General features: G+C 45.1%; 2 protein-coding genes across 3 annotated transcripts; one reads left to right on the top strand and one right to left on the bottom strand.

Moving 5' to 3' along the window:
• The first annotated feature begins 32 nt into the window (after positions 1-32).
• On the top strand, positions 33-6,320 carry RPL7L1 (ribosomal protein L7 like 1). 2 transcript variants are annotated; one of them, XM_045541962.1, is made up of 7 exons: positions 33-108; positions 720-828; positions 1,788-1,951; positions 2,889-3,026; positions 3,716-3,825; positions 4,014-4,228; positions 4,664-6,320. In XM_045541962.1, the coding sequence occupies exons 1-6, from the start codon at positions 68-70 to the stop codon at positions 4,220-4,222; spliced, it is 771 nt and encodes a 256-aa protein (XP_045397918.1). In that variant the 5' UTR covers positions 33-67; the 3' UTR covers positions 4,223-4,228; positions 4,664-6,320. The 2 variants fall into 2 exon arrangements, with proteins under 2 accessions (XP_045397918.1, XP_045397919.1); XM_045541963.1 differs by having other exon boundaries at positions 46-108; positions 1,791-1,951.
• A 1,131-nt stretch (positions 6,321-7,451) lies between these two features.
• C2H6orf226 (chromosome 2 C6orf226 homolog) lies at positions 7,452-8,019 on the bottom strand. The gene has a single exon (XM_045541965.1). It carries the CDS (start codon positions 7,978-7,980, stop codon positions 7,675-7,677), a length of 306 nt encoding a protein of 101 aa, XP_045397921.1. The 5' UTR covers positions 7,981-8,019; the 3' UTR covers positions 7,452-7,674.
• Between the last annotated feature and the right edge of the window lie 14,968 nt (positions 8,020-22,987).

Consider the following 22,987-nt stretch of genomic DNA (forward strand, 5'->3'; position numbering starts at 1 on the left):
AGAACGGACGCCTCTATGGTCAAGTGAACAGAACGATTCCTCTCGTCCTCGTGTGGTGCGAGTGCGCATGATCAGTAGCTGCAACCCTAGAAAGATGGCGGAGCAAGAGTGAGTGCGTGGGTCTTTGACTTTCTGGAGTGCAGTCTTGAATATCCGTTGCCATCCACAGTGTTTATGCCTCGGTGGCGGAAGATAAGGATACTTGTGGACTGTAGGAAGAGAAAAGAAAAGGGTCCAGATTACAGCGGGTAGGGCTGAGAAGCCATAGGGCTGGGGGGCGGAGAGGACCGCGATCAAGTTCGGATAATCTCGAAAATTGCCTTAAGGCAGCAGGCTGGAGTACCGGAGTCTGTGTTCACACAGCTTAACTTCAGCATAATTCGTGCAGCTGAGTCTGCAGCCGCCCGAACCCCCCGAGGTTTTACTAGACAGTCGTCGCTACTAGCGCCCAATGAAAGGCTGTGACAGGAAAAGCTCTATTAACGTATTCGAACCCAGTGACTGAGGGATTTATAACTTTTTGAGGCTTTGGGGACAGGCGAATATTAGAGGTCCATTTTGAGGACGAGTCAGAGACCACAGGTTTCAGGAGAATCTCAGTCCTCAGGAATTTGAAGATAAGTAATGTTATCCAAAGCCCAGGGTATTGAATTGGTTTGGAAATCCATTCAATGTTCATTTCCTAAATATTGTTGTCGCTGATCTATTTTCTGTATCAGGGAAAGGAAAAAAATCCCTTTGGTTCCAGAAAATCTCCTGAAAAAGAGGAAGGCTTACCAAGCCCTCAAAGCCACCCAGGCAAAGCAAGCACTTTTGGCAAAGAAAGAGGTAATGGTGGGGATCGAAAAGGAATGAATTAAGATTTGTATTTGATGAGTTGTATCCAGCATGTATTGAACTAGATTGGTTTGATATGCCAGGTATAGTCATCTCTCAGGTATCCTCAGGGGATTGGTTCCAGGACCCCCATGAATACCACAATCTGAGGATGTTCAAATCCTTTATATAAAGTGGTACAGTATTTACATATAACCTATACTCCTCTCGTATACTTTAAATTATCTGTAGATTAATTACAATATCTAACAATCTAAATGCTATGTAATTTTTTAAATTTGTATTTTTTTTTTATTGTTGTATTGTTCTTTTTTACTGTATCCGCCCTCAGCCCCGAATATTTTCCATCCAAGGTTGGTTGAATCCACAGATGAGGATGATTAACTCTATGCGGTTCTCATCTTCATTTAGCGAATATTTGTCTAACACCCTTTTGCAGGCAAAATGCTGGAGTAGAGTTTGTTAAGAAAAAGTGGGATGGATGGAGATACCTTCTCGGTTTGTGTTGAGTGATTTGAGAGACTTAACCTGGCAGAAAGCAGTTTTTTTAAAAAGTGTGCTGAAAAATTTTTGCTTTCTGCTAAATTTCTTTGGAGAAAAATAATGTAAATATTTTGTTGACAGGAAACAAACTCATGCTTTTTTGTACTTTATAGTACCTAACAGAGTGTTAGGTTCCATAAACACTTACTGGTAGACGTGAATTAACAGCATGAAAACTAATTTTTTGTTTATTTAGAGACTTTTACAAGTTATTCCCAAGTTTTCTCAACTTTACCTTTGGTTGGGTTTCTCACTTTTCCCTTACATAGAAATAGAACATGCTCATTTTCTCCCCTTTGCAGAACACAGGGAAATAAGTTCTATCAGTAGTCACTCATGAATTACTGTTCGGGAAGTAAAAATGAGTGGAGGTAGAAAATGGTAATAATGGTCTGTCTTCTCTATAGCAGAGGAAAGGAAAAGGGCCCAGGTTTAAGCGACTGGAATCATTTCTGCATGATTCCTGGCGGCAGCAACGTGACAGGGTGCGTCTCAGACGACTAGAAGTGAAACCTCATGCCTTGGAATTGCCAGATAAACATTCCTTGGCCTTTGTTGTACGCATCCAAAGGTAGGGAACTGGTATCTTTCGGGTTCCATGAGGCTGGGGCAAAACGGTGGTTCAGCTTTAGATCCCTGTCTAGGGGGATGAGATAGTAGGCCCTAAGCCAGTAACACAAGTTGTGGGAATTTGGGGTTGAGTGCAACAAACATAATTTTGTCTTCAAGGTTAGGAAGACCAACTCTGTAGATAGACTTGCAAATAGGTGCTATGAGGATGAGGGGGGTGGAGTGGTGGTGAGGGTGGCCACCATGTGAGGACACCCTCTCTAAAGCAGGAGCTTCAATCTGAAACCTGAAAGACATGAAGGGAGTTCACCAGTGTAGGGAGAGGGTTTTCCAGGCATATATGCTAAAGTCCTAAAGTGGGGGAGAGGGATCTTTCTAGGAACTGAAAACAAGGCCAAGTGGATGAGGTGTATTCAGTGCAGGGGAGACGTTTTTCCACATTTAATGGTATTTTCCTTTAGCTCTCCCCACCCTCACATACAACTCTGCCTCTTGCTGTTTCCCTTACCCAAACCAGAAACCTGTGGCTTTTAAATACTTACAAGCTCTGTCCTCTAGCCCTCCTGCCACTACCTGTAATCTTTTTGCTGGACTATTGCATTAGCTTTCTAACTGGATTTCCCTGCCAATGGTGTCACATTCCGAGATATGTCCTATGTACTACCCTTGGTGATTGTCAGGAAGAAATCTGATGATGGCTCTTTTACTTAAAATCATCAGTAGCTTTTACTGCCCATAGAAGCAAGTGCAGCTTCCTTAGTGGGACATGCATAGCCCTACATATCCCCCCACACAACAAAAATTCAGGGACCATCTCTGTGTTCCCGTAAGTGTAGTCTGTGTCTTACTGTCTGGATACCCAGTGTAGTGGCACACATTTTGTGCTTGTTAGACTTGACATAAATTGAGGGACTGACTTCTGTTACTGTTCATTTCAGGATTAATGGGGTGAGTTCACTGGTGCAAAAGACCATTGCAAGACTTCGCCTAAAGAAAATTTTCAGTGGCGTCTTTGTTAGAGTCACGCCGCAGAGCCTAAAATTGCTGCGTATGGTGGAACCTTATGTGACCTGGGGGTGAGTAAGGTTTTTCCATGTGAATTCACGTTAGATTATATCGAAATGTGTTAGGGTGCACAGGGTATTTATTTGTTCTCCAAGACTCGTGTTGCTGTGACCACGTCAACCAGAAACCGTCTGGTCATAATAACCTTGGGACATGGGGATGGGGGGGCGCTGCTAATGATGGTCTGAACAGTACCATAGGGCTCCTTCAGTTGTAGGCTAAGGCTGAGTAAGATGGGTCAAGGAGAGATTAATTCCTGTAGTCTTGAAGTAGAGCTAGGGACAGGGCTGTGTAAGAGTAGCATTCCTCAAACATTAAAACCCAACAAAGACTTGGGTTTAATTTCCAACTCTTGGACTATCTTGAGTAGAGGGTCACATAAGGCCAGAGTCCTAGATTCCAAGCCAAGACATGGTTTTTGTTTTGTGTTGTTTTTGCCTGGGAAATAAATTTTTCTGCCTGGTGAACATTTATATCCACAAATTTGAATTTCTAATTGCATAGCCAGGGCCACTTTGGTTCTTTACCTCCTGCTTCACTCAAGTATTCTCAAGCATCCCAGCTGGAATGTGATGACAGGACACTTCCTGGTTGTGGGAAGGGGTGCATAGGAGAACCTCTTCGCCTCAGCCAGGCTGCAGGACTGTTGCGTAGTGTGCCACGTGCTGGTGAAGGCTGTACTTTATTTTGTTTCACACAGATTTCCAAATCTGAAGTCCGTCCGTGAACTCATCTTGAAACGTGGACAAGCCAAGGTGAAGAATAAGACCATCCCTCTGACAGATAACACAGTGATCGAAGAGCACCTGGGTGAGTGCTGCAGCTTAGGGGTCAGTTGGGACAGGGAGCAAAGGTCTTTGCAGTGTTGCTGTGGGATGCAGGTTGTGTCCTTCTTGGGGTCCCAAGAACCTGCCAGAGTGCCCTGCTCTGGCATAAAAGAGTAGATGCTGGATAAATGATTGAATAAAGCAATCGGTCTGTGCCCTTATGTTTCTTAGGGAAGTTTGGTGTCATTTGCTTGGAAGACCTCATCCATGAAATTGCCTTCCCGGGGAAGCATTTCCAGGAGATCTCATGGTTCTTGCGTCCTTTCCAACTCTCAGTGGCCCGTCATGCTACCAAGAATAAAGTGGGCTTCCTCAAGGAGATGGGCTCACCTGGCTATCGAGGTGAACGCATCAATCAGCTCATCCGCCAGCTGAACTAGACCCAGGTGAGACAGGGCTGAAAACTGCCCTTGGGCGACTTTAGAGGGACCATGCCTTGACACTTACAAGTTCTTTTAGCATTTATTAGTATTTAGTAGTAACCATGAGATTGGGAGGAAAAAGAAGGGCTGGTATTTACAGTTCTGATGGATAGAGTCCTGCTTGGAACAATGAATGCCTGATTAGGGTATGGAGTTATGTATATCTTAACAGTTACAGGCTAGAAAATGTTAGTAATAAGAAAACTTTTGCATTGCTGTGGTCATTTAAAGTGGAAATGGGAAAGGAATAATACTAATTTCAAAAAGGATTTGATAATCTCATCCATTTTGTAGAAGGAATCTTAACTCTTTGAAATTACTTTTTACTGCCACTGTTGTCACTCTTAGGTACCAGATTCTAGTAAATTGTATTAATGCAATTGTGTTTTTCTTCCTTAGAATATCTGAAAGCACAGTGCATTGGGAGCATGTGTTTTTGGGTTTTGGAATTATCAAGTATCTTCAGAGAAGATTATTTTCTGCTCTATCTTCAAAAACGAAGGGATGGGTCAGGGAAAAGACAGTCGGTTATACTCATGGCAGGAACATCTCATCACAGTCCAGTTCCAAGGAAAAATTCCAGTGTTTTCCACTTTGGCTGCTGCCACCTCTGAAATCACATGCCATGGAGAAAGGAGTCCTGCTTTGTCAGATCTTCTATCCTGCGGTTAAATGTTGGTGAATGAATGACTCAAGCATGTGTATGAGGATCCCTAAGACTCCTGCAACAGTGGACCAAGCCCAGGGGCATACTTGAATCTGGGTATTCCCAGGGTTTTGTTTTGAAAAGACTTGAAATACAATTAGAAAGGAGAATGCAAAAACAAGTGCTCGGTTGTTTTTTTGAATCCATGTTCCAAGTTTTCAGTGATGGCTTTGAGAACTCTCAGACTTGACTGGCTCTAAGTGCATCTGGTGGCTTTTGTATCCTACTCTGCAACTGGTTTAGTCCCTTTCTCTAGTTCAGGATTTGAGGATGAAGGACCACTTTGACCGGTACATGCATATACTCAAAATTTTGCTTACAATTTTAGGGTGTTCATAGACTCTTCTCCCCAGGGACCTTTGCGCTTCATGTGAGGAAGTCCTGCTTTTCCCAGGATTGGTCACCCAAGCCTTGATCTTGCTAGTCTCTGGTTCCATTGTCTTGCGGAAGACCAAAGCTGACCAAGATACCTTTTCCCCTCCCTTCACAGTGGCAGACTGTTGCCCCTGCACCTTGAAGTCTGGGAAATGCCCACCATTCCTCCCCCTCCCCCTCGGGTTGAGGATGGAATTTCATGGTTTCTGTGATGATCTTCTCCTTAAAACCAGGATTAGGAAGGAATGAACCATTTTCTTGGTTTGGCATGGATGAGGTTAGCGCTATTTGGCTTTTTGGGCACTTGGCAGGCAGCTTAATTGACCTTTATCTTGCATATTCTGAAGTATTGCCCTTTGTCCTGCTGGTAATGTAGACACCAGCAATAGGCTTTCTGAGCATGTTAACTTTAAAGAAGTCAGTCTGATACTCCTTGTGTTTTTTCATCTGTGTCCACTTCTAAGCGGGCCTTCACTTGGTTGCCTCGATAATGAGGATGTGCCAGGCCTAGGTTAAATTTGGAAATAGGCGTGACCATTGTGTTCTGGTCCTTTCAGGTCAGCTTTGCTGCAATTTTGGCTCATGGGGCCCTCAAATATAGCTGTGAAATTAAGTTAGAGGTATAACAGTGCCTGAAATGTGCCAGGTTATGAGGTAATTAATTAGGTTGGTTGGCTCCAGAGTTAACCTGCCAGCAATAGATGTTATAGATGTTACTCTTATGTTTTAAAGCATTGTGAAATCAGATTACTTTAAAATGATGTATCACAGAGTCATGAGAAAAAAGGTGTTGTGAGAATGGAAACTCAGGGCTTAAATCCCAGCTGTCTTATATAAATATGGGAACAGTATTTCCATTCTTGCCTGTGAAATGGAGCTAATACCCTCTAGCGTGTGTGCCTCATGTGGTGGTTAAAAGGTTTGAGCAAAATAATAGTTTGTAATTTATAATTCTGTATAAATAAAAGGTTATCACAAAAACTGTACTTTTGTATAATGTTATCCAAAGAAGTTGTGGGACTATCATTATTAGAAATAAGAAAAACTAGGCATAATGTATACTCTGTGGGTTGGGATATGCTAATATGGATTGGTCATGCCAGTCAACACACACCAGGTATGTTCTAGATTTTGTAAGGAAAGAAAAATACAGTTTTAGGGAGCAAGAGTGGGCATAATGAACCACATGGCCTAGTAAAAGTACTGACTTCAGAATGTGGCTGTGGGAACTTTGCCTCTGCTCTGACCTGTCCCTGCAGTTGGCTAGGGACTGGGCGACAGAACTTTGCCAACAACCATTCCCCCACCACCACACACACCCCCACAAGTGTGGAGGGAGGGGGATTGTCTTCCCCAAAACTTAGGAACCAGGAGGCTGCGCAGCAGGAGGTACATCTGTATTTACAGCCACTCCCCATCACTTCCATCACCACCTGAGCTCTGCCTCCCCCCCCCAGGACTCCCCTCCATCCCAGGAAAAATTGTCTTCCATGAAACTGGTGCCTCATGCCAAAAAGATGGGGGACTGCTGCTCAAGCCCCTTGCTTGACTCAGCTGGTTCCAGGAGCCAAGGTTTCAAGGGTTTTTGTTAATTGGTGCTTTTTTTTTTTTTGGTTCTGAGACAAGGTCTTAGCTCTGTAGCCCAGGATACAGTGCAGTGGCGTGATCATAGCTCATGGTAACCTCAAACTGGAGGGCTCAAGCAATCCTGCCTCAGCCTCCAGACCATGCCTGGCTAATTTATTTTTTGTGGAGACTGGGTCTCTTGCTCAGGCTAGTCTCCAACTCCTGGCTTCAAGCAATCCTCCCTCCTCAGCCTCCCAAAGTGCTATGATTACAGGCATAAGCCTTTTTTAAATGCTTTGGATTTCTTTTGTGTAATGTATCTTCAAAGTCATTCTGGGGGGGAGTTTTTATCATCGAATCTTTTATTAACTGCCTATTTGGAAAATGGCTGTATAAAAGGAAAATGCCATTTGGATTGCAGATTCACTGTTCCACTACCACCAGAATAAACTGACGTTCTCAGGAATTGTTCCCAGTGGGTCAGACCCCCTTAGTGCAGCCTACTTAGCATTTTTTAAATGAAAACATACTGACGCATAGCAGGTAGTAAAAGTATGTGATTTGTTTCAATTACACATAAGGACTGAAACAGGATTTTTCTTTTTCCTAAGGATCGTGGTTCTGAAATACGAAGGATTAAGTCCAGATGAGACATCAGGGCGAATGCCCAAAAGATGAGTAAGAGTGGTCGGTATCCAGGGTCCTGCAGTCACGCCCTCCAAATCTCCCGCGCAAGGAACCCCAGGAACCCACTGTGTGCCGTTTAAGAAGGCGTAGTCGCTGCCTCCGCCGGGGCCATTCCTTTCTTGAGGGTCGGCGATGCCTGTGGCCCCGGGTCTAGGGCCGCAGGGCGGAAGGACTCGGCCAAAGCCGCGGCCTCCCAAGGCTTGGGCCTCCGCGGGAGCCGGGACGTCGTGGGTTCGCCGTGGGTCGCCGCGATGTGGCGTCTCTCCAGGCCCGGGATTTCCCGGCCCTGCTGGACCACCTGCAGGAGCTGCGCCAGGGTCACCGAGGCCGGGGCTGCGTCCGTGAGCGCGGCAGCCCGGCCGGGACTGCGGGGCCGCTCCATGTCGGGCTGCGAACCCGACCGGCGTGCGGGAGGCGAGCACTTCCGGGTGAGGTGGGTGCAACCACCGCCGGCGGAAAGGAGGGGAGGCCTTGGGCCGCGCCAAGCCGGCGCGGACTGCGGGGAGCGCTTGGGAACCCTGAGCGGCTCGGCGCAGAAACGCTTCAGACGCATACAAAATTTAGCCCACGCCAGAGCTCCCAACGTGGAATGTTTGTTTTAGAAGAAAAGGGATAGACTCGCCAAAACTCGAAGGCTTGCACAGTGGAACGTGCCTGCGAACGCGGTGTTGCGGGCAAAAAGACCCAGGTTTGCGTACCGCGCACTTCATGCACGCGGACAGGGAGTCGTTTATAACACACGGCAGGGGAGAATCCCCAAACCTCCCGGGCTGTGCAGCACACGACGAAAATAGCTGTAGAGCTGTCGCCCCGGGGCCTCAAGAGAGACACCGCAGAGCTTAGCCACTCTCTTTCCATTTCCTGCCATCCCGGGTTCCCCAGTGCTTGGAGAGAGGATGCGAGAAGGTGAAGGCAGGGCAGGTGTGCTATAGCTAGTCCGGCTACTTGGAAAGTCAGTGCCAATAATTTTCAGGTTTCTAAGTTATCAAAAGCTAGCCTGATCTAGCAAACACCGCCCTACTCAAGGAACCAAAGCTTGATTCGTATTAATAGGACAAACTGGCATCATGTGCCTCTTAATGTGATGCACTGAGAAGGACACAGCATCTCTTATATAGTATCCCTACCAAAAATGTTTACTCTGAATCTAATCTTGAGGAAATAAGAGACCAAAGTGAGAAGCAGTCTGCAAAATGATTGACAGAGACACTTTACAGATGTCATTGTCATAAAAGAAACAGAAAAGGCTGAGAACTATCCCAGATTAAAGGAGATAGAAAAAATTAATGCAGTACTCACTTTGGCAGCACATATCCTATAAAAAATAAATGCAGAGCTGGGTCTGGGCGTGGTGGCTCATGCCTGTAATCCTAGAACTTTGGGAGGCAGAGGCAGGAGGATCACTTGAGGCCAGGAGTTTGAGACCAGCCTGGGCAACATGACACAGTCGCTACAACAAACAAACACCTGGGCATGTTGGCGCACACTTTTAGCACTAGCTACTTGGGAGGCTGAGACAGGAGGATAGCTTGAGCCCAGGAGTTCAAGACTGCAGTGAGTTATGATGATGCCACTGCACTCTAGCCCAGGCCACAGAGCAAGACCCTGTCTGTAAATAAATAAATAAATGCAATGTGTGATCCTGGATTGGATCCAAGATGGGGAGAAAATCAGCTATAAAGGACATTTTACTCTTGGGGAAATTTGCATATGATCTGTATATTAGATGGTGGTATTATATCAATGTTAAATTTCTCAAGTGTGATAATTGTATTGTGGTTATATGTGAGAAGGAACTTGTTCATAGCAGATACATTCTGAAGTATTTAGGGGTGAAGTGTCACGATGAGAGAGAAAGCAACTGTGACAAAATTGCTAAGAATCAGTGAATCCAGATGAAAATTTGAAACTTGTCAAAATTAAAAGTTGGGGTTGAGGGGTTGGTGAGAGCTTGAGAAGTCAGTCTGGAGGAAACTGACCACACTGAGTGTTGTATAATATAATAAAGAGTTTGACTGACCTTTGTCCCTGGTGCTTTAGGGGAGATTAAATCTTTGGAATTTCTCAAGTATTAGAAGTGATATTCATAGGGGCCCCAATAGTTTGTGCTGATGAGGTGACTCATGGCAGCCCCTTAATAGTTTCAGGATGGAAGTTGACCACGCCAGAAAGACCAACCACGTGATTGGAGAGTTGGGGCTTTAAGCTACATGAGGTCCAGGGAGGGAAGATGGAACTCAGTCTGCAGCCAATGATCTAATCAATTGTGTCTATGCAATAAAAACCAGATTAAGAAAAAACTCTGGACACAAAGGTCAGGGGAGCTTCCTGGTTGATGAACCCCGAAGTGTCGGAGGGTGACAGGGTGACATAACCTGATTCCATGGGGAGAGGGCATGGGAGCTTGCATTCAGGACCCTCCCAGACCTTGCCCTATGCATCTCTTCATTTGGCTGGTCATGCTGATTAGTATCCTCCTTATAAAACTGTAATCATAAGAGTAGCAATTTCCTGAGTTCTGTGAGTTGTTTCAGTGAAATTTTGAATCTGAAGGGGATCATCAGAACCCCCCAAATTTGTGGCCAATCACAACTGTGGGTGGCCTGGGGATCCCCTGAACTTGCAGCTGGCATCTAAGTGAAAGCAATCTTGCGGGGCACTGTGCCCTTTAACTTATGGGGTCTGTATTAACTCCTAATGGTGAATGCCAGAATTGCACAGTACACCAGCTGGTATTTAACAGAACATTGAATGAAGGAAGAACTTCTTCATCTCTGGAGCCTGGGCCAGTTCCCTGACCAGACCCCTGCAGTTCTTGCCCTAAAGATTCCCTCCTAACTCACCAGGTTCACTTTCTTTTTCTGATTCCTTGTCCCTGGTTCTACTCCCAGCATCCTCACTGGGGGGCTTTGGTTTTCTGCTCCAACATTGCCCTCTTTGCAGGAAAGTGGGCACTTGCATCAGCGAAGTGCAAGATGAAAGCGTCTCTAGTTTAGGTCAAAACCAACCTTGTGTGTCCTCCCAGGCACAGGAAGGACCAAATTTGCTCAGAATTTGGGAGACTAACAGATTTGTGTTTGGGAAGTGTGGAGTCAACTCCGTGTCGTTCTTCTCTCACATTCTTTCATTTTGTCCCCAGCACAACCCCATAAGATGGGCAGGACAAGCTTATGAATTAGGGATTGTCAGGAAGGACCTCAAACACCACTGGGTCCAACACCCTTGATACAGTTAACCAAGCCCATGAAAGGCAGTGACAGAGCTGGGGGTGGAACCTAGGCCTCCTGACCCCTAACTCTATACCAGGCTGCCTCCCCCTTGATGGGGCCCAGAGGCCCCTGTGCTGTGGGCAGCCATCTGAGCCCTGTGCACTGCCATAGATGTGCGTGTGGAAGGCAGGGAGGCAAAAGAACGAAAACTGAATAAATGCAGACAGAGGCAACACTACTTCCCACCCAGGTATATCCAAAGCCTCTCCCTGAGTCAGCCAGGACCCTGGAGGCCAAGAGGTTGTTTCAGCAGCAGTGGCCAGGACAGGTGTCAACCTCTAAGTCTAGAGATAGGCTCCAAACACCCCTAAGCTCATTTGTAACTCATTAGACATCTTTTATCTGTGATTTAATTTTGATTGTTTAGAGACCTGTCTCACTCTGTTGCCCAGGCTGGAGTGCAGTGGCCTGATCATAGCTCACTGTAACTTCAAACACCAGGCCTCAAGTGGTCCTCCCATCTCAGCTTTCCAAAGTGCTGGGATTATAGGCATGAGCCACTGCACCGGGCCATGATTTAATTTTTTTTAAAGAATCATATCTTGGCAGGAAATGCCCTTCCCTCTTCCCTAATTATTGAAACTCAATTCATGCTTCAAAGAATTCTCCTCAATGAGCCCACTGCCTCCATCGTTGCCATCAGAATTAATTGGTCCTTTTCCTGTGCTCCCACAGCCCCTGGTTCGTCTCAGTATGCACATGCAGTCTCGTAGATTAGACCATGAGCCTTATTCATCTAATACCCACGTGCTTAGACCAGCACCTACAGAGACCTAGTAGTGCTCAGAAAATGTTAACTAAGTGACTGACTGAATCTATCCTTACAAACTCAAAGACAGACTGAATTCAATCAATGCAAGCACTGAAGGAGAGCATTTGGCCGTGCACAGTGCCAAATGCTGGCACACAGATCTCTGTCCTGTCTGTAAGGGGCTCATGGCCTCCCCAGGGAAAAAGTCACTGAAGTAAGTTATTTGATAGAGACATATCATATACTTTATTACTTAAATAATCTACTGTGGTACCTTGTACAGTAGTAGTGTTCTGTGCCAAGTGAAATGAGGAGCCTGCGCATTATACTGGTTTTTAAATGTATTTGAGCTGCTCTTATGGTCACCTTCTGAACCTGCAGGGCTGGCCCACACCTGGCTCTGGAGCCAGGCTGAGTCCGGGTCCTAATCTCGCCTTGGCACTTAGAAGCTGTGAGACTTTGCTTCCGAGATCAGACGCGATCGGGCGCATTCAGGGTGATATGGCTGTAGACAGAAGCTGTGAGGCTTTGGAGCAAGTTATTTCACTTACTTCCACTTCAGATGTCCTATCTGTAAAATGAGGTGACGACAGTGCCTGCCTCACAGGATTGTCCGGCAGATTAAATGGGACGGTGCGTGATGCTCAACACAGGCAGACATTGACATTCTGATCAGCTGGTGGTCATGCTGGATCTCTTCCTCCGGCCCTCCAGGTCGTCTCTCCACCCTGTCCACATGGATCCCCGGACGCTGACATTTACACATGCCTTCAGTCAGCTCCCTTGCCCTCTGGCTTTTGGGTTTGGCCCATGGCGGGAGGGGAGCAGAGGAAGGGAGGGGAAGTAGGTCAGAGTATTTCTTCCTCAGTTTCTCTCCCTGGCTTTGGGTCTGCCAGTGCTCCCTCCCCTCTCCCCTTCACACTTGTTACTGGTCCCAGCATGCACTGCCCCTGGGATTTCCCTTCACCCTGTCCACACCACTTCTGTAAGCAGACCCTTTATTAAATTCTCAAATTACCCAATATCAATGTGTCATCTGTTTCCTGCCCATACTCACTAATAAAGAAGCTGGTTCCAGGAGCCCCAAACAGGATACTGGGATTAGGTTGATCATAAATTCAAAGAGTACAGGGGACGCCTCTTTGCAGAGGGGAAATGTACCATGTAATCTACAGCATGCGGGGGTATCGCTATTACCCAAATTATCTTTTGGGGCGCCATGGGGTGAAGCATGGGGGAGAGCAGGGGCTCTTCATCACCATGGCATGGGGTCATTTGGCTTTTTCTGATGTCCGCAGGGACTGCTTAGGGGAAAGGAGAACTGGAAGTTATCAATGTCTGGCAGGGAGTGTGAATGAGCAGTCAGAACACCCTGATGGCATCTTAAAGGAATCCCTCCCCTCCGATAGGCACAGGGCACATGTGGCTGGGGACTGGCCCCAGGATGCCATTGTAAAGGTTGCGAAGTTTCAGTGCTAATTAAATGCTCAGCCTTCCAGGTCTCCTTATGCTAAGGTAAGGGCCTTGATGGGTAAGGACTGGGACCCTGAAGTGGCATGCAGACATTTGGGCAGACACAAACAAGGCTGAGGACTTTGAACTCCCAAATTCCCTTGACATTCTCCTGTCTGTGGAGACAGCCCATCTTGTACCACTCCCTTCTCCCAGGATACAGCCTTAGAACCCTCCCTGCCCCCATCCCTCATTGGCCCCAGGCCCTTCATGAGTTAGATCCCAGCATAGCCCGATGGAGAAGCACAAGGCCCACGCTGAGAGGAGAATGCCCAGGCTGAGTTACAGGCCTTGCCAACCTGCCTTGGCAGGAGCTGCGGAGCAGGTGTGGGAGTGGGTACTGAGGGAACTAGACCAAGGAGGGTGGAATGTAAGGCTCAGTTTGGCCAAACTCATTGCCTTGGATGCTCATCCAGGATTTGGGATTTAATGTGTTGGCCCAAGCACCTGGGAGGGTTGTTAATAGACTGCTAGGTTGGTTAATTAAGGCCTGGATTTAATGGTAGCCTACAGTTAATAAGTTTGAAATGCCAGAACTTCCCTGGCATACTGTAGAAGAAGGAATCACAAGTCTCCAGGGAGATGGGAATACTGGACTGGATTATCACGTGCAACTTTCTTAGCCACCGCTAGCTACATATTTGAAGGTGGTCTGGAAAGCACTCCCTTTACCAAAGCATTAAGAAATGTGTTGGTGGCTTGGCCCGGTGGCTCATGCCTATAATCCTAGCACTCTGGGAGGCCGAGAAGGGAAGATTGCTTGAGCTCAGGAGTTGGAGACCAGCCTGAGCAAGAGCGAGACCCCACCAATACCAAAAAGAAAAGGAAAAAAAAAAAAACAGCCACGCACTGGGGCATGCGCCTGTAGTCCCAGCTATCTGGGAGGCTGAGGCAGTAAGATCGCTTAGAACCCAGGGGTCGGAGGTTGCGATAAGCTACAATGACGCCACTGCATCCTACCCAGGGCAGCAGAGTGAGACTCTGTCTCAAAAAATGAACAAGGAAAGAAACTGAGCAGCCCTCCTCACAAAAAAAAAAAAAAAAATGTGTTGGTGAGGACCACCAGCATGCTCACCTTGCTCTCATGACTGTCCTCTAGAGACTTGAGAGCTATTGTGGGGTGCTGGATGGATGAGTGAATTTGGATTCTCCGAACTCAGTGAGAATGATGGCACCCTGGTGGTACCTGCTGCTGCAAAGGCCAAGTGGTGATGTCTAACAGTCAAAGGCAAGCTGCTAACAATGGTCCACAATACAACAAAGGGACAAAGTGATCATCAAATGGACAAGATGACAGCCCTGTAGATGATGGTCAACTTCTTTCTCCAGCACCCCCAGGGCTTGTTCAGCAAACCTAGGTATAAAATGGCCTGGTGGCAGGGATGGAAGCTATGTTTTGGCTCAAAAACATAGTCTTTCTTTCTCTGAGGTTGATCCGGCAGTGGCCAGTGATGAGTATTCAACCTCCTTACAGCCAGTGCTGAGTCCCTGATTGGGCACCATTCTTGCCTGGTTGTAGGTTGATCTGATTGGAACTTCCCATCATGGAGGGGCTGTCCTTTATCCTCACAAGGATAAACACATATTTCAGGCATGAATTTGCTTTGTCCACGTACAACGCTTCTGTCAGCATCTCCATGCATGGACTTACAGAATCCCGTATCCATCAGCATGGCATTCCACATAATATAGCCTCCAACCAGGGCATACATGTTACAGCCAAGGAAATGTACAAGTGAGCTCACACTCAGGGAATTCACTGGCCTTACCATGTGCCCTGTGACCCAGAGGCAGCTGGCTTGGTAGAATGGTGGATTAACCTGTTAGAGCACAGCTGGGAAACTATACCCTGCCAGGCGGGGGTGCCACATTGCAGGATGCAGTATACTTTTAAAAATCATAACCAGAATCATATGTAACACCAAGAGGTAGCGGTAGCGGGTGCCTCCACACTATTATACCTAAAGTCTATAACCCACTGGTAGAATTTTTGCTGCCCATTGTCACAACCTTGGGCCTAGGGGGTTTGGAGTTCCCACTGTCCAAGTAAGAAATATTACCACCATGGCACAATGGCCTGGAAGCTGAGATAGCGCCTAGCCATTTTGGTTTCTCATGCTACTGAACCAGCAGGCAGAGAAAGTGGTCACTGTAATATCTGGGCTGATTAATCCCAATTTCCAGAGGAAATTAAGTTGCTATCACATAACAGAGGTAGAAACTAGAACTGGAACCAAAGGGATTCACTGAAGTACCTCTTAATAATCCTTTATCCATAATCCTGGTCAATAATTAAGTTCAGCAACCCAACAAATTCAGGACCAACAATGACTCAGATCCTACAGGAATAAAGGTTTGAGTCACCCACCAGGTAAAGAACCTTGTCCAGCCAAGGAACCGGCAAAGAGTAAGGAGATTGTGTCATTGGCATGTGAAAGCGGGCAGCTCTGACCATGAACTTAGGCCTCATAACCCCATTTTCCTCTGCTAACTTATGTGAAGAACACTGGAGGTAGCTAACATTTTAGGCTTCAGTGGGAGTATGATCAAACTGATATTAACTCCCAGTGATACAGTAGCTGATGGGACACTGTGCATCTCTGTGCTGGGGACACGGGTTTTCACGTGGACAAAGGACATGAGGGGATGAACGATAAAGAACAGCTTCCCTGTGCCCCTCCAAATCCAGTCCCCCGCCACAGGCCCGGTGCCCTGGGAGGCTGAGCTGCGGCCAACCCAGGCACCAGCCGGGATCAAAAGTTGGGCCGATGGTGAAATCAGAGAATTTATTCTCCTGCTTCCCTCCCTGCAGGATCACCACTGAAGGTCACAGCTACTGTCAGGCACCCTCTTCACACAGCTCCCTCTGGCTCTGGGTTCCTGCTGTTGCTCCCGCTCTGCCCTCTTCCGCCCTAGGTGCTGACACCACCATTACTAGCGTCCGCTGCAGCCTCTGGTTTCCCGGTACCCTGCCACACTGCTGTAAACGTCCCCTAATTAAACTTTCTCCCATCTGCTTTCCCACTAGCACCTTGGAACATGCACTACGTGTTTTATAATAGTTAGGATTAGTTTTGGCAGTGAGCAACAGAGAACCCAAAATAACGGTAGCCTACACAAGATAAAAGTTTATGGCTTTCTCATGTGAATTAAATTCAGTGTTAAGCAATCCAAGGCTGGTGTGATGGCCCTGGCGGCTCCATGAACATCACATCACACTACATATACATTTCTTATCCTTTTTTTTGTTTTGAGACAGAGTCTTGCTCTGTCACCCTGGCTAGAGTGCAGTGGCATCATCATAGCTCACTGCAACCTCAAACTCCTGGGCTGAAGCAATCCTCCTGCCTCAGCTTTCCCAGTAGCTGGGACTATAGGCGTGAGCCACGTCACCCGGCTAATTTTCTGTTTTTAGTAGAGATGGGGTGTTGCTCTTGCTTAGGCTGGTCTCGAACTCCTGAGTGCAAGCAGTCCCCCTACCTCAGCTTCCCAGAGTGCTAGATTACAGACGTGAGCCACCACGCCCAGCCCACTTCTTATCCTTTTTAAAATTCACATTCACCCAAACATTTTTTCCACGTCATTACAAGCTCTTCAGAGAGAATCAAGACTGGGTCAGCACAGTGGTGCACAGTTGTAGTCCTAGCTGCTTGGGGAGGCTGAGGCAGGAGGATCTCTAGAGCCCAAGAGTTGGAGGCTGCAGTGAGCTATGGTCACACCACTGCACTCCAGCTGGGGGACAGAGTGAGACCTTGTCTCAAAAAAATACAAAAACCCAAGACTGGGCTCAAGTATCATCTTCTAAAGCACTTTTCCTGATCCCCCTCCCACGATCCACTTTCTACCTCCACACACGCGGGCACGTACACACGCACACACACACACACATGTACATGCTTGGTTACAGCTTCTGTTACACTCCTGGTCCCCTTCCTGTCTGTCTCCTTGCTTGACTGCTGAAAGCATCTCTTTTCTGTCTTATCCTCAGCCCCAATTCCTGGCATAAAGCCGAGACCAATAAACGGTTCTAAATGAAAGAATGAATGGACATTTTAAGGCCTGCATAATGTTTCATCCTGCAGATGCACCATACTTTATTTAGCTACTTCCTTATCATTGAACATTTAGATGATTTTTTTATTATAAGTAACACTACAGAATTTTCATTTCACCTATTTCATAGAATGGAATAGGTGCCCCTGTCAGGATTCCCAGAAAAGACTTCGTCTGCTATTTCAGTGCACCCACATGCTGGGCCCCTTGTCGGCCCTCTGTTTACAGTCTTCTCATTGGATATGTAAGATTTACAATCAATAATTATTTGGTAATATCAGCAATCTTCTCTAATATGTACTGAGACTTTTTCTTAATTTTTTCACATCCTATGTGGCTCATCTCAGCTTAACAAGGGCCCCCAGTTTTCCATCTGTACATATGAAAAAAGGGGGAGGCATAAGTTAGAGGGAGCACCTGCTGTGCGCCGGGCGCTCAGGCTGGTACTCGCATTTGCTTGAACTCTCCCAGCAGGTTTGTGAAAAGCGCTTTGGAGGGAGACAGACCTATAGACACACCCCGAACTTGCATTCCACTGCTTGCCTGCTGGAGGATCTTCAGCTGTGTAACTTAGTTTTTCTGAGCTTGTTTCCTCAGCTGCCAAACAGGGATGACAACACCTGCCGGGGTGGTTGTGAGGATTAAATGAGATGTCTGCACACAGGGCCTGGCTCTCAGTGGTGGACCAGCATATGGCAGGTGCAGCCAAAGCCAAGGTGAACAGCTCAAAGGCCATTGTGCCAGGGCATCCTCACCTTGGGCAAGGTGTCTTCAGGACCAACAAGACTGTGAGCTCCCAGGGAGATTTTTGGAGCTCCTAGAAGGAGGGAACCCGACGTGAAGAGCAGGCAAGGAAAACTTCCAAGCTGACCCGTGGCAAGGGAAGCCTGACCTGACACGGGAGCTGGGAGCCAGTAGGTGGAAGGGTTAGCAATGGCAGAGAGAGGTGGCCAAGCGGGCAGCCGCTGAGGGGGTCTTCCTCCTTCCCTTCCCTGGGAAGATCCTGAAACCTAAAAGAGGCCAGAGATCTCGCTCCCCATCTGTAATGTGGTAACAGAGCCGGTGCCCGCACTTCCCCAGGCTGGAGGGCGGGAGAGTCGTTAGGGACACCTGCCTCCCTCCCCCTCCTCCCGGCAGGAACCCACCATGACTGAGCCACTGAGTGCACCTGGCGCCAGCTGTGCCTGGGAACACGTGGAGCCCGCGGCCTCCAGGCGGCCCTTGGGAGCAAAGGGGCTTCCCTTCGGACAGCCAGGCCAGTGCAATCAACATGATTATTAAATAACCACCCATACGGAAATTGGATGAGGCTGGCACCAGAATAAAGAAGTCGAGGAGCCAGGAAGAAATAAACCTGCCCATGTAAAAGTCGTTAACTTGCAATAAGGTCTCTCTGTTCTGGAAACAAGAAAAAGAAACAAAAAAATAATAACAACAACAAAAACACACAATAAGGAATGCTTGGCAAATAATGAGGTCAAGAGGGATTATTCAATAAATACTGCAATCCCAGGATAAGTGCTTAGCTCTTTGAAAAAACTATGTAATTTATGTATGTTCTACCATACACCAAAATTAATTCCTGATAGAGTTAAGGGGGGTGCTGGAATTAAACCACACAAGCTCAAAAAGAGGAGCAAAGTGCGAATGTATCAATTCTCTAAGGGGGGAGGACTTTCTAGGCTTAAAAGGGATGTGTAACTATCAGTAGGAAAGATGGATTGTTGGTTCATATAAAACAAAAAACTATAGGTTTAAAAAATTACATTAAAAGTAGTCAGTGAATTGGGAAATGGGAAATGGCTCCAGCAACTGCAATACACAAAGGGTTGGTATCTTTAAACTGTGAAAGCTTTAACAAAACTATTAAGACACTAACACTACAAGAGAGCAATAGACAATGCAATGAAGGAAACAACTAAATGGGAAAATGTAATCAGAGAAATGAAACACTTTTATTTTAACTGATTCAATTATGATTTTTTTTAAGGAATCCCAAATGCTGGTGGGGATGAAGTGAGCCTTTCATTCATTGTGATGGGACATAAATTAATACAACAGATGTGTATCTGAGAACCTCATAATACAAAGGCTTTAGATGCTCAACATCACTAATCATTAGGAAAATGCAAAGCAAAACTACAATGAGATACCACTTCACACTCATTAGGATGGCAAGGGTGTGGAAAAATTGGGACCCTTGCATACTGTTGATGGGAATGTAAAATGGTGCAGCTGCTATGGAAAACAGTATAACGGTTCATCAAAAAACTTAAAAATATAATTAACATAGGATCCAGAAATTCCACTACTGGGTCTATACACAAAAGAATTGAAAGCAAGGTCTTGGAGAGGTGTTTGTACATCCATGTTCACAGCAGTATTATTCACAATAGCTAAAACTTGGAAGCAGCCCAGCTGTCCATTCGCAGATGAATGGATAAGCAAAATGTGCTACATACATACAATGAGATGTTATTCAGCTTTAAAAAGGAAGGAAATTCTGACACATGCTACAACATGGATGAAACTTAAGTATATTATGCTAAGTAAAACAAGCTAGTCATAAAAAGACAAATATGTATGATTTGGATAAAGTAGTCAAATTCAAAAAGACAGTAATATGGTGGTTATCAAGGTATAGAGTTTCAGTCTTGCAAGATGAAAAGAATTCTGGAGATAGATGATTGTGGTTGTTGTACAAGGACGTGAATTTTCACTGAAATGTGCACTTACAAATGGTTACCATGGCCAGGCACTGGGGTACACCTGTTGTCCCAGCTACTCGGGAGGCTGGGGCTAGGAGTTCAAGGCTACAGTGTGCCATGATCATATCTGTGAATAGCCACTGCACTACAGCTGGGGCAACATAGCAAGACCCTGCACCACCTCTCCCCCAAAAAAGGTTAAGATGGTGAATTTTACTAGGGAAAAGAAGCTTTATTCAATAAATGGTGCTAGTAAAATTGGATAGCCACATGCAAAAGAACGAAACAGGATCCATATCTCTCACCACTCACAAAAATTAATTCAAGACGGATAAAAGACTTAAATATAAGGCATGAAACCATAATAATTCTAGAAGAAAATGTTGGAAAAACTCTTCTAGATATTGGCCTATGCAAAGAATTTATGAAGAAGACCCCAATGGCAGCCAGGTGTGGTGGCTCATGCCTGTAATCCTAGCACTCTGGGAGGCCAAAGCAGGAGAATCCCTTGAGGTGAGGAGTTCAAGACCAGCCTGAACAAGAGCAAGACCCCATCTCTACTAAAAACAAAAAGAAATTAGCCAGTTATTTATTAATTTATTATAAAAGTTTTTTAAAAATTTAAAAAAAGACCCCAATGGCAATCACAGCAAGAATAAAAATAAATAAATGAGACTTGATTAAATTAAAAAGCATCTGCACAGCTAAGAAAATAATCAGCAGAGCAAATAGACAATCTACAGAATGGGAGAAAATATTCGCAAGCTATACCTCCTATAAAGGGCTAATAACCAAAATCTACAAAGAATTCAAGCAAATCAGCAACAAAAAAACCCAGCCCCATTAAAAAGTTGGCAAAAGTTGAACAGAAGCTTTTCAAAAGAAGATAAACAAATGCTCGGGCCGGTGCGGTGGCTCACGCCTGTAATCCTAGCACTCTGGGAGGCCGAGGCGGGTGGATCGCTCGAGGTCAGGAGTTCGAGGCCAGCCTGAGCAAGAGCGAGACCCCATCTCTACTAAAAATAGAAAGAAATTATCTGGCCAACTAAAAAATATATATAGAAAAAATTAGCTGGGCATGGTGGCGCATGCCTGTAGTCCCAGCTACTCGGGAGGCTGAAGCAGTAGGATCGCTTAAGCCCAGGAGTTGTGAGCTAGGCTGACGCCACGGCACTCACTCTAGCCCGGGCAACAAAGTGAGACTCTGTCTCAAAAATAAATAAATAAATAAACAAACAAACAAACAAATGCTCAATGTCACTAATTATCAGGAAAATGCAAATTAAAACCACAATGAGATATTACCTTACCCTAGTTAGAAGAGCTTTTATTAAAAAGTCCAAAAACAATAGATGCTGGCATGGATGCAGAGAGAAAGGAACGCTTATACACTGTTGGTGGGGCAGCAAATTAATACAACTTCAATGGAAAACAGTATGGAGATTTCTCAAAGAACTAAAAGTAGACCTACCATTTGATCAGCAATCCCACTGCTGTGTATTTACCCAAAGGAAAAGAAGTCAATTTATCAAAATGGCCCCTGCACTTGAATGTTTATTGCAGCACAATTTCCAATTGCAAAGATGTAGAATCAACCCAAGTGCCCATCAATTCGTGAGTGGATTAACAAGACGTGGTAGGCCAGGCAAGGTAGCTCACACCTGTAATCCTAGCACTATGGGAATCTAAGGCGGGAGGATCGCTTGAGCCCAGTATTCCGAGACCAGCCTGAGCAAGAGTGAGACCTTGTCTCTGTAAAAAAAAAAGAAATTAACAAAACAAAACAAAATGTGGTATATGTATACTATGAAATACTACTCAGCCACGAAGAAGGATGAATTAAGGCCTTTGTAACAATTTGGGTGGAACTGGAGCCCATTATCTTAACTATCCTATCCTATCTATAGAATGAAAAAACAAGCAGCACATGTACTCACTATTAAATTGTAACTAACCAATGAACACACATGTGCACAGAGGGAAGTAAAACTCAGTGGAAACTCAAGGCAGGGGGGACGGGATGGGCAAAAACCTACCTAACGGGTACAGTGAACACTATCTGGGTGATGGGCACACTTGTAACCCTGACTCAAGCATAACAAAATTTATATCTGTAACCAAAAACATTTGTACTCCCATAATATTTTGAAAAAAAAAAAAGATGGTAAATTTTATGTTAAGAGTATTTTACCACACTGTAAAGCTTTCTAAAAAGTTGAACAAACAACAAACAAAAAATTACAGAGGGCTTTTAGCCAATAATTTTAATGAAATAAATATAAATTTGAAAAAGACTTTATGAATAAAAATATCCATTGCCCCAAACTGGAAAACCCAAATGTCTAAATAAACTACAGTACACCTATAGTTTTATTTTGTAATACTCTGTATTTTCCTGATTTTTAAAATAACACAAGTTCTTGCAGAAAATTTGAGAAATAAACAATTATAAATATATAAATAAAAACTATCAAAAATCCTAGCGTACAGTGATAACCATTGTTAGCATTTGGTCTGCTTCCTCCAGAAATATTTGTATATTTCTTATACAAAATTTGGTGTATATTTTTTATTTAGATAGGTATCTTATTTGTTTAAAGTTTCTGCTGTATGTTACAATGTATACACATTCAAAAAAGAACATTTATTGACTTTTTACTATGTATAAAGACTGTGCTAAACCATGTGTATGAATTATCTTGTTTAAAAATCATAGGACCCCTTCGAGGTCTCATCCTGATTTACAGATGGAGGAAATTAACGATTAGGGAAGTAATTTGCTGAAAGTCACATAACTACTAAATGATACAGTCAGGACTGAAACACAGGTGCTGTGGCTTCACAGTCCACCCTCTGAACCAAACTCTATTCTACATCCCATGTCATTAAATAGTCTTTGAAAACAGGATTTTAAAAAGAACAATTAAATGTTTTCCAATGTTTTATTTTTAGTTCATTTTATTTTGATTTATTTATTAATTTTTTTTTTTTTTTTGAGACAGAGTCTCGCTCTGTTTCCCTGGCTAGAGTGCAGTGGCATCATCACAGCTCATTGCAACCTCAAATTCCTGAGTTCAAGCGATCCTCCTGCCTCAG

This window comes from Lemur catta, chromosome 2, assembly GCF_020740605.2.
Source record: "Lemur catta isolate mLemCat1 chromosome 2, mLemCat1.pri, whole genome shotgun sequence".
Taxonomy (NCBI): Eukaryota; Metazoa; Chordata; class Mammalia; order Primates; family Lemuridae; genus Lemur; species Lemur catta.

Excerpts from the sequence above, each read along its gene's own strand:
- RPL7L1 (XM_045541962.1), top strand. The coding sequence starts at position 68 with ATGATCAGTAGCTGCAACCCTAGAAAGATGGCGGAGCAAGA. Across the intron at positions 109-719 it reads AGAAAGATGGCGGAGCAAGA|GGAAAGGAAAAAAATCCCTT; the intron begins GTGAGTGCGTGG and ends TTTCTGTATCAG. Across the intron at positions 1,952-2,888 it reads TTTGTTGTACGCATCCAAAG|GATTAATGGGGTGAGTTCAC; the intron begins GTAGGGAACTGG and ends TGTTCATTTCAG.
- C2H6orf226 (XM_045541965.1), bottom strand. The coding sequence starts at position 7,980 with ATGGAGCGGCCCCGCAGTCCCGGCCGGGCTGCCGCGCTCACGGACGCA.